Raw genomic sequence first — 12,297 nt, 5'->3', positions numbered from 1 at the left:
AGACATGTGTTACCATTACCCATCATAGCAGAATCTTAAAATATGTGAACTAATGTCCAATAACCTCTCTCACTCATAATACCCCCGGCTCATGACCCCCACAGTGACAACTCTGAATCCTGCAGAGGAACAGTACAACAGGTCTCACCAAAATATCAGAGCAATTCAGAAAGAACCTTTGGCCAACAGAAGAATAGGTAGACCTGTTTAGACAGGTCTGGAGAAGAATTGTTTTGCAACCCATAGAAGGTGTACCAGATATATATATATATATATATATATATATGGCCTGCTGAATACAGACTCAATGGTACCACACAAAAAGCGAGTTAGCTCCAACAGATGGAGCATGTGTTAAGCGCAACTGCTGAGCCTGAATGAGCATTCACAAATTGAGAATCCGGTGTCCCTTGAAGAAGACTTTGGTGAAACGGGTCCGTGGGTCTCGGTTGTCATTCGGGAGAATTACATATGGTCAAGCTCAGCCAGCAAAGCTAAGTTGAACTTTGTTTAATTTTTGCATATCAGTTACATAGTTACTTTTTTCCTTTTTCTAATTGATGGATGAAGTAATTTATAAAAAACTTTTGAAAAAATTATTTATACAAATAATTTTCACTAACCTTTGTGGTTGGTTGGGGGGTTTTGACTAATGATTACAGAGAGTAGGCACGTGACCAGGATGGTCTAATTACCATGGGCTTGCAGTTGCAAGTCCCTATTTTCTGAGGTCTTTTCCCCCCATTTTTTGTCCAGTGCTGCTGAATACAGAACAATTTTGCATTATGTCACCGTCAGCTACTGCCAGAACAGCAACCAGTGGAAAGAACTGACCCCAAGGAGGATCTGTCTTTCGTATTTAGATTCAATCCCTTGTCCTCAACGAATTCGACTATTGCAATTCCATCTATGCTGGACTTAAAAGGTGGTCTTCTCAAAAAATTACAAACATCTCAAAATGCTGCTGCTCATCTTATATGTAAAAAAAAAAACATAGTAGATGACGGCAGAAAAAGACCTGCACGGTCCGTCCAGTCTGCCCAACAAGATAAACTCATATGTGCTACTTCTTGTGTATACCTTACCTTGATTTGTATTTGTCATTTTCAGGGCACAGACCGTATAAGTCTGCCCAACCACTATCCCCGCCTCCCACCACCGGCTCTGCCACCCAATCTCGGCTAAGCTTCTGAGGATCCATTCCATCGGAACAGGATTCCTTTATGTTTATCCCATGCATGTTTGAATTCCTCGCTTCGCCAAAGCCACCACTCTTTTATATGAGCTACATTGGTTACCAATAAGGGATAGAATATCTTTCAAATTATGCATTTTCATTCACCAAATCCTGTTTGAATCCATCATTTATGAATAACTTATTGAATTATCCCCTCATAATGATGTTTCATTATCTAGAGAATATCTTGTCTTACATGTCCCCATCTGTAAGAATGTGATTATATAAAACAATTCACTCTGTTAATTTCTCCTATCAAGGCAACAAAATTTGGAATTCTCTTCCTAAATCAATCAAGTTTACAGATGATTACCTAACTTTTAGAAGTATTCTAAAAATACATTTCTTCAGTCTAGCCTTTCTGAATATGAACAACTCTATTTGAATTTTACCCACACCCTTTTCTTAATCTCCTTTCCCATCTAGTCTTGCCTAATTATGCTCTCACCTTTCCACCCTTATTTGTCTTTGAAATAATCTAAATCCCTGGTTACTTACTACACATGTATTAATTTGCTTCTTGAACTTATTGTAGTTTGTTATATTCTGTACATTATTATGCTTTATTCACTTTATTGCTTGTTTGTAAGCCACATTAAACTTGAGTCTATTTCAGGCTAATGTCGGGTATAAATGAAATGCATAAATAAATGAATGCAGGACCAGAATAGAATGATGACAGACCACAAACCCAAAATGCTGGACTGTCTGCCGGAAATCAACTAATTCACAACCATTATGTGTGATGGTATATGTATTTATTGATGACTCACATATGACACTGTGCGCAGAGTGACCCTCCACAACCCCTCTCCACACCATATCCCATTCTACACCAAAGACCCAGGCCAGCTCCTGACTCCCCCTACACTCAGATCTATATGCACATATACACACACAGAAACCCAAAGCAGCACCTCCAGGCCACCCTTACAGGCCTCACAACACACAACAAGCCAATCTGTATAGCTATCACCTATTTTCCACCCCTTTCCCCCTCCCATGCACTTTGCTTTGAATCACTTGCAATATACTCAGAGCTGCTGAAGAACTGTGTCACTTGGGTCTGTGCTTGATTCAGACACATCACTGTGCTGTCTAGCCTGCTATGCAGCTGCAGAGAAATCTGGGAATTGCACTGGCTGCCTGTAACACTGGGTGCCGACATCTAATATGGGCTTGTTGGCCAGACAGTGCCAAGGATGAAGTGGCTACTGTGGTGTTGGTGGCTACTGGGGGTGCAGGGTTTCTCAGCCTCTTGGGAGCAGGTTCCTCACTGCATGCAGCTAAGTTGCATGAGGAGGAGGGTACGGTGGTGGTGGTTCCTGGGCAGATTGCATCCATACAGGTTGCAGTATCACTACTGCAGCATCAGATGCCCTCATGTCCTGGCATTTCTGCCCTCATGCCAGCCACATCATACACCAGATCTGCATAGTGTCCTCCGCTCTCTGGCCCTGCAGCATTATTCTTCTCTGGAGCAATCTTAACTTCCTTCCGTGCTTCTCTGCCAATATTTGATTTTGATCTAATAGTCTGTCAGCAGCCTAGACCAAGTTCTGTCTTCTCCATGCAGGCTGATGCTGGCACCTCCTCATTGCTTGCTTTGTGTTCACATATGGAAAAAGGTGCCAACACCTCCACCCCGCCATATGCTTGCTCCTGCTCCAGGTTCTGGTTCCTTGACTGCTCCTGCTGGCCATCCTCCTCCTGAAGTTCCACCATATCATCACCTCTTTGAGTTTCATCCAGAACAGCTTCATCTGGCTATACACCAGACTAGCTCTGCTGCTGATCCCCTTGGCTGCTTGATCCCACTTCTGCATCAGTCATTGCTGTGTCTTCTACAGACAAGGTGAGACAAAAATATGTCACTAACAATGACAATGGTGTTGCGTTAATAAATAATGTGCTCCTCACCTTGGACACGTACAAACGCTCACACATTTTTAAAGTTCTGTCCTTTTCTGGAGGGCATGCTAAATTAAATGTTTTGCACACAGCATACTCTCAGATACCCACACAATAGTTTCCCCCATCCCAAGAAACACGTGTAGTCTCATGGTTTGCAGAAAAGCAAATGTGACAGTTGTATGGATGTGCCCACAGCCCATGTCGGAGGATTCCTAAACCCCTATAGTACACACTGTCCCATTACACCAGCAAATATTCACACTGCTCCAACAGACCTGTGTATGTGCACAATAGGTGTATGAAGACCCTTTGTCTCCAGCAACTGTGCACCCATAGTTTCCTTCATTTCCCACAATGCATCGTTTGTTATCCCTTAATGTATCCCTTAGGGAAAGGGAATGAAAATGGGACTTGATATACTGCCCTTCTGTGGTTTTTGCAACTACATTCAAAGTGGTTTACATAGTATATACAGATACTTATTTGTACCTGGGGCAATGGAAGGTTAAGTGCCTTGCCCAGAGTCACAAGAAGCTGCAGTGGGAATCAAACCCAGTTCCCCAGGATCAAAGTCTGCTGTACTAAGCACTAGGCTATTCCTACACAGGAACATCTGCATCAATTAGGTTCACTACAGGCTCCAAATGTGTCCCACAGGGTGTATCTATGCCAGGTAATCCGCAATTGCATGCAGTGAGTTGTGGTATAGGTACCTCTACCGGATTCTCTATGACGAGCAGTACAAGTTCTGATTGCAATGCTGTAATATGTGGCCTAGATCAACCCTGTAGGGGGAGCCAGAATCCATTTTTCAACACAATCTAGAAGGAAAATGTTGGCAGACTCCAAATGGCTGTGAGGGGCAACATGTTACAGAGGTCAGAAATTACCTGGCCTAGATCAACCCTGTAGGGGGAGCCAGGATCCATTTTTCAACACAATGTAGAAGAAAATGTAGCAGACTCCAAATGGCTGTGAGGGGCAACATGTTACAGAGGTAAAAAATTAGCACAGATTCACAACACAGCCCTGAAAGACCCCATAAATAGTCTTCACACGCATGTCCCTTCCCATTGCACCTAGTCACCTTGGCCAAAGACAGCATATGACCCAGGAACAGCAATTTGCAAATACAAATTGCTGGGAACAAAGTGGAAGCAAATTACAACAGTGATAGCAAGCCATTTTGGAGCTGGTTGTGGTAGGGGGATAGCTAGCTTAAGTGCACATTTACCATCGTCTGCTGCTGTCCTGATGTATCCATGCTGCTGTGCCACTAACTGTCCTATCAGGATCTCAGTCTACCCTGGGAAAAATTCCCCTTTCGGTCAGCATCGCCTTGCGGCTAGATGTGGTTAGGTAGTCATGGCTCGAGTGTGCAAGACTGGAAAATAGTTAGACGGATGTCTATATATTGGTTTATCAGATGTCCAATCACAGCCCTCTGGAATGTCCTCATGATGGATGAACATTTTGAAAAATATAGTGCATCTATGGACATCCAATCCCCAATCCACATTATGAACACCCATTATGCAAAAAGGTGCACAACTAGGAATGTCCAAAGACAGTACATCTATTTTCCAAAATAGGAGACACCTGTGCACATCCATAGTCCGTAAGACGGATATTCTTTTTGGGAAATGGATGCCACTTGTGGACGTTTGAATTAATTATGCGTCACTTTTCTGGAACATTTGACTATATGGCCATATTGCCATGGTAAATCCTTTCATTCTTCTTTTCCCAAAGTTAAAACAAGCAGTACTGTGGAAACATTGCACACAGTGTTTGGAGAACCCATGTCAAAGACTCAGGGAATGTTTGGTGCTACATATCCCTTTGGAAGAACAATTAAGCTGTCAGCTACATAATTGGAACACATTTGTGAAAAAGTGGCTGTTGTGATCTACATTGCCCAGTGTCACAAACAAGTGACTATAGGACATTGAGTTGGGAACTGATTGGTATGGGTTTGATGTAATGTGGTTTGGAAAGTGGAGTTATAGTATTGAAAGACTAGATTTATAACACCATGCATTACCACTACAATGGATGAATATCTTGTTGTGTCGTGTGGCACCTCTGCAATATGAGACCCTCTATCCCCTTTGATAAGTATCAGATACAGTGCATGATGGCTCACAGTTGTTAGTAGTATAACTGTAATGTCTCATACAGGTGCTGTTGTCTGTACACTGCCAGATAAATGATGACATGCAGAATTGGATGTAAAAAAAAAAAAAAAAAAATATATATATATATAACAAGTGTCTTTATTTACATTAACATAACCCTTTCAAATTAATAACCGCCCACACCTCTGAGCCACCCACTCACCCAATTCCCATTACCACCCGCACCCCTCTATCACTACATCAACCTTCTCCCCTCACACAATCATCTCTTCCCACACCACCTACAATACCCCGTTCACACCTAACCTTTCCCCTGCTCCACCCACACAAGCCAGACATCTTGCAAGCTGACCTACTCCCCAGGCCGCCTGTCCTCATCTGATAGGGAACTACCAGGCCTCTGATGCCACTGTTCAGGCAGGAGGGCAAATATCTGTGCTCTCTGTAGAAAACTGAATGTTATGCTAGCCACTGAAACTGGGCATTTTAGTGCTTAGTGTACACTAACAAAGAGTCCTGATTCCACTGTGACACAATACAGAGGGTGAAGACGGAACAAAGATGAAAGGTCTCTAAGGCGTTGTGCAACCTGGTGGGGAGGGCAGAGCAGAAACCTCCCCCCACAAACACTGCCTGTTCTGTAGACTTGTAAGAGAAGCATAAATATCACAAGGGCATTATGGGTCATATAGTGAGAGAGGTATGCAGGAAACAAATGTCTGGCCTTAAGAAAGCTTGGAAGGGGGTGTAAGAGAAGCAAAAGAAAAGCAAGAAGTGATAAGCAGGGGAGTAAATTAGAGAAATACAGCTGTAGGATTTTGAATGTAAACAGGACAAACTGTCCAAATTATAGGGTATAAAGATAGGAGAGAGGAGTTGGACGGTGGGAACTTGTAAAGCAGACTGACTAGCATTTTGCGGCTGTTTGTTTTTACAATTTCCTCTTACTGGAAAACAATGAGATCTGTATTCTGCCATTAAAGAAATCATATATGAATTTTCTAGTTTCAAACGTTTAGCTGTGAACTATTAAACAAGTTTATTTTTCTGTTTTGTTTTTTCTATTCTATGTAAACATTTACTGGTTAATAAATGTTTTAACCATCTGCAGAATACCTTGTTGGTCTTATCTAAATTTCTTTTTAATATATATATTTTTTAATTAGAAACATAGAAACATGACGGCAGATAAAGGCCATATGACCCATCCAGTCTGCCCATCCTCTGTAACCCCTAATTCTTCCTGTTCCTAAGCGATCCCACATGCTTATCCCATGCCTTTTTAAATTCTGGAACAGTCCTAGACTCCACCACCTCCACCAGGAGGCCATTCCACGCCTCCACCACCCTTTCTGTGAAATAGTACTTCCTTAGGTTACTCCTAAGCCTATTCCCTCTTAACTTTGTCATATACCCCCTCATTCCAGAGCTCTCCTTCATTGGAAAAAGGATCTCTTCCAATACATAAATGCCCTTGAGATATTTAAACGTTTTTATCATGTCTCCTTTCTCCCTCCTCACTTCCAGCGAATGAGGTTCATAAGCCTATCCCTATAATTTTTGCATTCAAAACCGCTTACTAATTTCGTAGACGCCCTCTGGACCAACTCCATCCTGTTTATATCTTTCTGTAGGTCTCCAGAACTGCACGCAGTACTCCAAATGGGGCTTCACTAGAGACTTATACAATGGCACTATCACCTCCTTTTCCCTGCTGGTAATGCCTCTCTTTATGCACCCAAGCATCCTTCTGGCTTTGACCGTCGCTTTTGCTACCTGTTTGGAAGCTTTAAGGTCATCAGACACAATCACCCCCAAGTTCCGCTCTTCTTTGTACACTGAAGCACTTCACCCCCATACTGTACTGTTCCCTCGGATTTTTGCGACCCAGGCGCATGACCCTGCATTTTTTGGGATTAAACCTTAGTTGCCAAATATCGGTCCATTCCTCCAGCTTCGCTAGGTCCTTCCTCATGTCATTCACACCCTCCAGGGTGTCCACCCTGTTGCAGAGTTTAGTATAATCCGTGAAGAGACAAACCTTACCAGACAGCCCTTCCACAATATCGCTCACAAAGATGTTAAAAAGAGCCGGCCCTAGGACTGATCCCTGCGGTACTCCAATGACGACATCCTTTTCTTCAGAGCAAGCTCCATTTACCACTACCCTCTGTCTCCTACCATTCAACCAATTTTAACCCAATCAGTTACTCTAAGTCCCATACTAAGGGCACTCAATTTATTTATCAGTCGCCTGTGCGAAACCGTGTCAAAGGCTTTGCTGAAATCCAAGTATACCACATCAAGCACCCCTCCCACATCCAACTGTTTGGTCACCCAGTCGAAGAAGACAGTCAGATTCGTCTGACATGACCTGCCACTAGTGAAGCCATGCTGCCTCGGGTCCCGCATTCCATTTAGTTCAAGAAATCTCACAATCCTCTTCTTTAGAAGCATTTCCATTAGCTTACTCAGCACCGAGGTCAGACTGACAGGTCTGTAATTCCCAACCTCCTCCTTACTTCCAACTCTTGTGCAAAGGAACCACATCCACCCTTCTCTAGTCCACCAGGACAACTTTAGTTTCTAAGGAACCACTGAAGAGGTCCGTCAGCGGAGCCGACAGAACTTCTCCGAGTTCCTTAAGCACCCTCGGGTGTATCCCATCAGGCCCCATCACTCTAGTTTTAGTTTGGTAAGCTCCTCACAAACACAGTCCTCCGTACACGGATCTTGGTCTACCATACATCCATCCCCTTTAGCCTTTGTTTTCTGCAGCCCTACCCCCCGTCTTTCATTCGTGAACATAGAGCTAAAACAATAGTTAAGCAGTTCAGCTTTACCCTTATCATCTTCCACATATTTCTCTTCCTCAGCTTTGAGCCTCACAATGCTATTATGGCACTTCCTCTTGTCACTTACATATCTGAAAAAGGTCTTATCCCGCAATTTTACCGTATTAGCTATTTTTTCCTCCATTTGCCGCTTTGCTTTCCTGATAGCTTTTCCAGCTTCTCTTCGCTTATTTAGGTATTCTCTCCTGTCTTCATCTTTCTGAGTCATCTTATAACGTGCAAAGGCTAGCCTCCTTACCCTTATCTTTTCAGCTACTACATTCGAGTACCAGGGAGGCCTTCTTTTCCTCTTACTTTTATGTAATTTTCTAACATAAAGGTTAGTTGCCTTTAATATAGCTCCTTTCAGTCTTGTCCATTGCTGTTCTACATCCTTCAGCAGTTCCCATCCCGCTAACTGTTCCTTGAGAAATTCCCCCATCCCAGCAAAGTTAGTTCCTTTGAAATCCAGGACCTTCAATCTCGAAGGAGCCCTCTCTTCTGTTTTAATATTGAACCATAGCATACGATGATCACTAGATGCAAAATGGTCTGCCACCTTGACGTCAGAAACGTACTCTCTATTCGTAAGCACCAGGTCCAGAACAGCTCCATCCCGTGTCGGTTATGTTACCCACTGCTGGAACAATTCTTCCTGTAGGGAATCTAAGATCTCTTTGCATCTAGACGACCCCGCAGCCAGGACAACCCAATCAACATCCGACATATTGAAGTCACCTATCAGTAGTACTTCCCCTTTCCTAGCTATCTTGCGGATGTCTTCAACGTCCCTGTCCATTTCCTCTGACTGTGAGGGTGGTCTGTATATCACTCTGATATACATTTTCCTTTCCCTCTTTCCAGTTTAACCCACAGCGCTTCTTCCATACCCCACATGTCCTGCAGTTCTGTCACTTGGATATCATTCTTAGCAAATAATGCCACACCTCCGCCCTTTTTTCCTACTCTGTCCTTCCTGACTAGATTATTGCCAGGTATAGCAACATCACAGTCATGGTTCTCCATGAACCACATCTCCGTGACTACCACTAAATCCAAGTCCGCTTCCATCATTGTAGCCTCAAGATCTAGAAGTTTGTTTCCCATACTACAGGCATTGGTATACAAGGCTCTCCGGATTTTACTCTTTTTATTCTCTTCTGTAGAATTGGTGGACTTTATCTTTATATATGCTAAATTTAATTAAGAAAAATATAAGGGTGAATCTTTTTCCTGTGACACAAAATAAGGTAAGAGTTTACCTAAGGAGAGGCACCATAAGGTTTAGCCTTCATTGGCCTTCTGAATATTGCACCCACCTAGTAAGGTCAGGAGCGGGGCTACACACCTCATGTCCATTAGCTGGTTCTCCAGCAGACCCATAGAACTGAGTATGGCACTGAAACCCAGCTGCAACTCAGTGCGAAGTACAACCCAACTGCCACTGGGGTTCCTGCATGCCTGGGTCTGGATGCTCCAGTGCCACAGGATGATGGGGTAATGTTGATGCATCCCTTGCTGAACTGGGTGCCACAATGTAAGGTTCAGGGAATGCCTCCACCTCAGCAAAAGAATTGTGTATAGTACCTGAAGATTGGAGGGTGGCCAATGTAAAGCCGATTTTAAAAAAGAGTTCCCGGGTGATCCGAGAAATTATAGGATGGTAAGCCTGACTTATTTGCTTCATTTCTTTGAAAGTATGAATAAACATGTGGATAAAGATGAGCCGGTTGATGTAGTGTATCTAGATTTTCAGAAAGCTTTTGGCAAAGTTCCTCATGAGAATCTCCTGAGAAAATTAGAGTAATGGGATAGGAGGCAATGTTCGGCTGTGGATTAGGAATTAGTTATTGGACAGAAAACAGAGGGTAGGGTTAATCAATGCAGGAGGGTGCACAGTAGAATCCCCAGGGATCTGTACTGGGACCAGTGCTATTTAACATATTTAAAAATGATCTGCAAATGAAAACAAGTGAGATGATTACATTTTCAGATGAGACAAAATTATTAAAAGTTGTTAAAGCACATGTGGACTGTGAAAAATTGCAGGAAAACCTTAGGAAATTGGAAGACTGGGCATCCAAATGGCAGAAGAAATTTAATGTGGAGAAATGCAAAATGATGCACATTGAGAATAATCCAAATCATAGTTACCTGATGTTAGGTTCCACCTTGGGAGTCTGCACCCAAGAAAAATATAAATATGCTGAGATCTTCTGCCCAGTATGTGTGGTAATGGCGGCAGCAACAACAAAAGCAAACAGAATGCTAGAAATTATTAGGAAAGGAATGGTAAATAAAACCAAGAATACTATAAATGTCTCTGTATCGCTCCATGATGCGACCTCACCTGGAGTATTGCATTCAATTCCAGTCACCATAACTCAAAAAAGATATAGAGGGGCATAATCAAACGCGAACGCCTATCTCCATGGGCATCTATGTCTGAACATGGGTACGTTAAGAGGCGGGACAGCCCGTATTTTTGAAAAAAATGGACGTCCATCTTTTTTTTTGATAATACGTTTGGAAGGACCAAATGCCATGGATTTGTTCGTTTCTGAGCTGGGCGTTTGTTTTTTTTAGCGATAATGGAAACTAAAAACGCCCAGCTCAAAAACGTCCTAATCCGAGCCATTTGGTCATGGGAGGGGTGAGGATTCGTAGTACACTGGCCCCCCTGATATGCCAGGACACCAACTGGGCACCCTAGAAGTCAGTGCGGTGGACTTCAGAAAAAGCTCCCACATGCATAGCTCCCTTACCACGGGTGCTGAGCACTCAACCCCCTCCCCCAAAACCCACAAATGTACAGCACTACCATAGCTCTTAGGGTGAAGGGGGCACCTACATGTGGGTACAGTGGGTTTTGGAGGCCTCCAATTTACCAGCACAAGTGTTACAGGTGGGGGGGGGGGGGGGGGATGGGCTTGGGTCCACATGCCTGAAGTGCACTGCGGTACCAACTAAAAGTGCTCCAGGGACCTGCATACACGCAGGCCTCTAGGACTTGTTGCTGCTGTATAACTTTGGCACACCAGTTGACACCTGAAGACTAATCTCTCCGAAAACGTCCTTTACATACATAGTAACAAAGTATCATAGTAGATGACGGCAGAAAAAGACCTGCACAGTCCATCCAGTCTGCCCAACAAGATAACTCATATGTGCTACTTTGTGTGTATACCCTACTTTGATTTGCACCTGTGCTCTTCAGGGCACAGACCGTATAAGTCTGCCCAGCACTATCCCCACCTCCCAACCACCGGCTCTGGCACAGATCATATAAGTCTGCCCAGCACTATCCCCGCCTCCCAACCACCAGTCCCGTCTCCCACCACCGGCTCTGGAACAGACAGTATAAGTCTGCTCAACACTATCCATGCCTCCCAACCACCAGCCCTACCTCCCACCACCGGCTCTGCCACCCGATCTCGACTAAGCTCCTGAGGATCCATTCCTTCTGCACAGGATTCCTTTATTGGAATAAGCACGTTAACTGCAGATCAGAGGTTGTGCCCCACTGGCAACGAGTCTCCCTGGTACTGAGATTAGCAGTAGGTCAGAGCTGGCAGAATGCTGTACAATGCCCTCTTTCAGCAACATTCAAGGTAAGAACTAGGTTCTGTAACGTGGCTAACACATGAAAGGGATCTTAAACTGGCTTACAAAAATGGCCACTACCTCATGGACTACCGGAAACAAAACAGGGCACACTCTGACCCAGTAAGCAGGGGTAAAAGCACCATGGGAGTACAGCCTACAAACTACCAACATCGTGAGCATTTACCACAAGCTAGTGGAATCACGGAGCCCAATAGCCTACACCCACCACAATGCATTGCTGATGTGACTCTGCAGTGCGCATAACAGAAAAGGTGTCACACTCACCTGAGAGCCACATCAAAACCAGGGAAAGGCTGTCAGAGGATAGAGCACATTCTGCTGTCATGGAGGTGGGTACAGCATTTGAGGCTGGCATACAGGCTGGGGAAAAAAGTTTGTAAAGTGGGTTTTTTTTGGTGGGAGGGGGTTAGTGACCACTGGGGGAGTCAGAGGAGGTAATCCCTGATTCCCTCCGGTAGTCATCTGGTCAGTTGGGGCACTTTTTCGGGACTTGGACCTGAAAAAAAAGGGTCCAAAAAAAGTGACCCAAAATCGTGCTAAAACGCCT

At 43.9% G+C, this 12,297-nt stretch overlaps 1 protein-coding gene across 6 annotated transcripts in view; it reads right to left on the bottom strand.

The window, feature by feature from the left end:
• The window catches only part of PHF14 (PHD finger protein 14), a 599,885-nt gene that overhangs the window by 276,451 nt on the left and 311,137 nt on the right, over window positions 1-12,297 (bottom strand). The window contains exon 17 of one of the 6 annotated variants that reach the window (XM_030201140.1): window positions 2,069-3,081. The exons of the other annotated variants lie outside the window; for them this stretch is intronic. Within the exon in view, the coding sequence (XP_030057000.1) occupies window positions 3,067-3,081 (15 nt within the window). The 3' untranslated portion in view covers window positions 2,069-3,066. Of the gene's footprint in view, window positions 1-2,068; window positions 3,082-12,297 lie in introns of those variants that run through there. 6 annotated transcript variants of the gene reach the window in all.

The sequence above is a fragment of the Microcaecilia unicolor genome, chromosome 1 (genome assembly GCF_901765095.1).
Source record: "Microcaecilia unicolor chromosome 1, aMicUni1.1, whole genome shotgun sequence".
Taxonomy (NCBI): Eukaryota; Metazoa; Chordata; class Amphibia; order Gymnophiona; family Siphonopidae; genus Microcaecilia; species Microcaecilia unicolor.
Note: the sequence above shows the minus strand (reverse complement) of the source record. Positions and strands in the feature narration are given on the sequence as shown.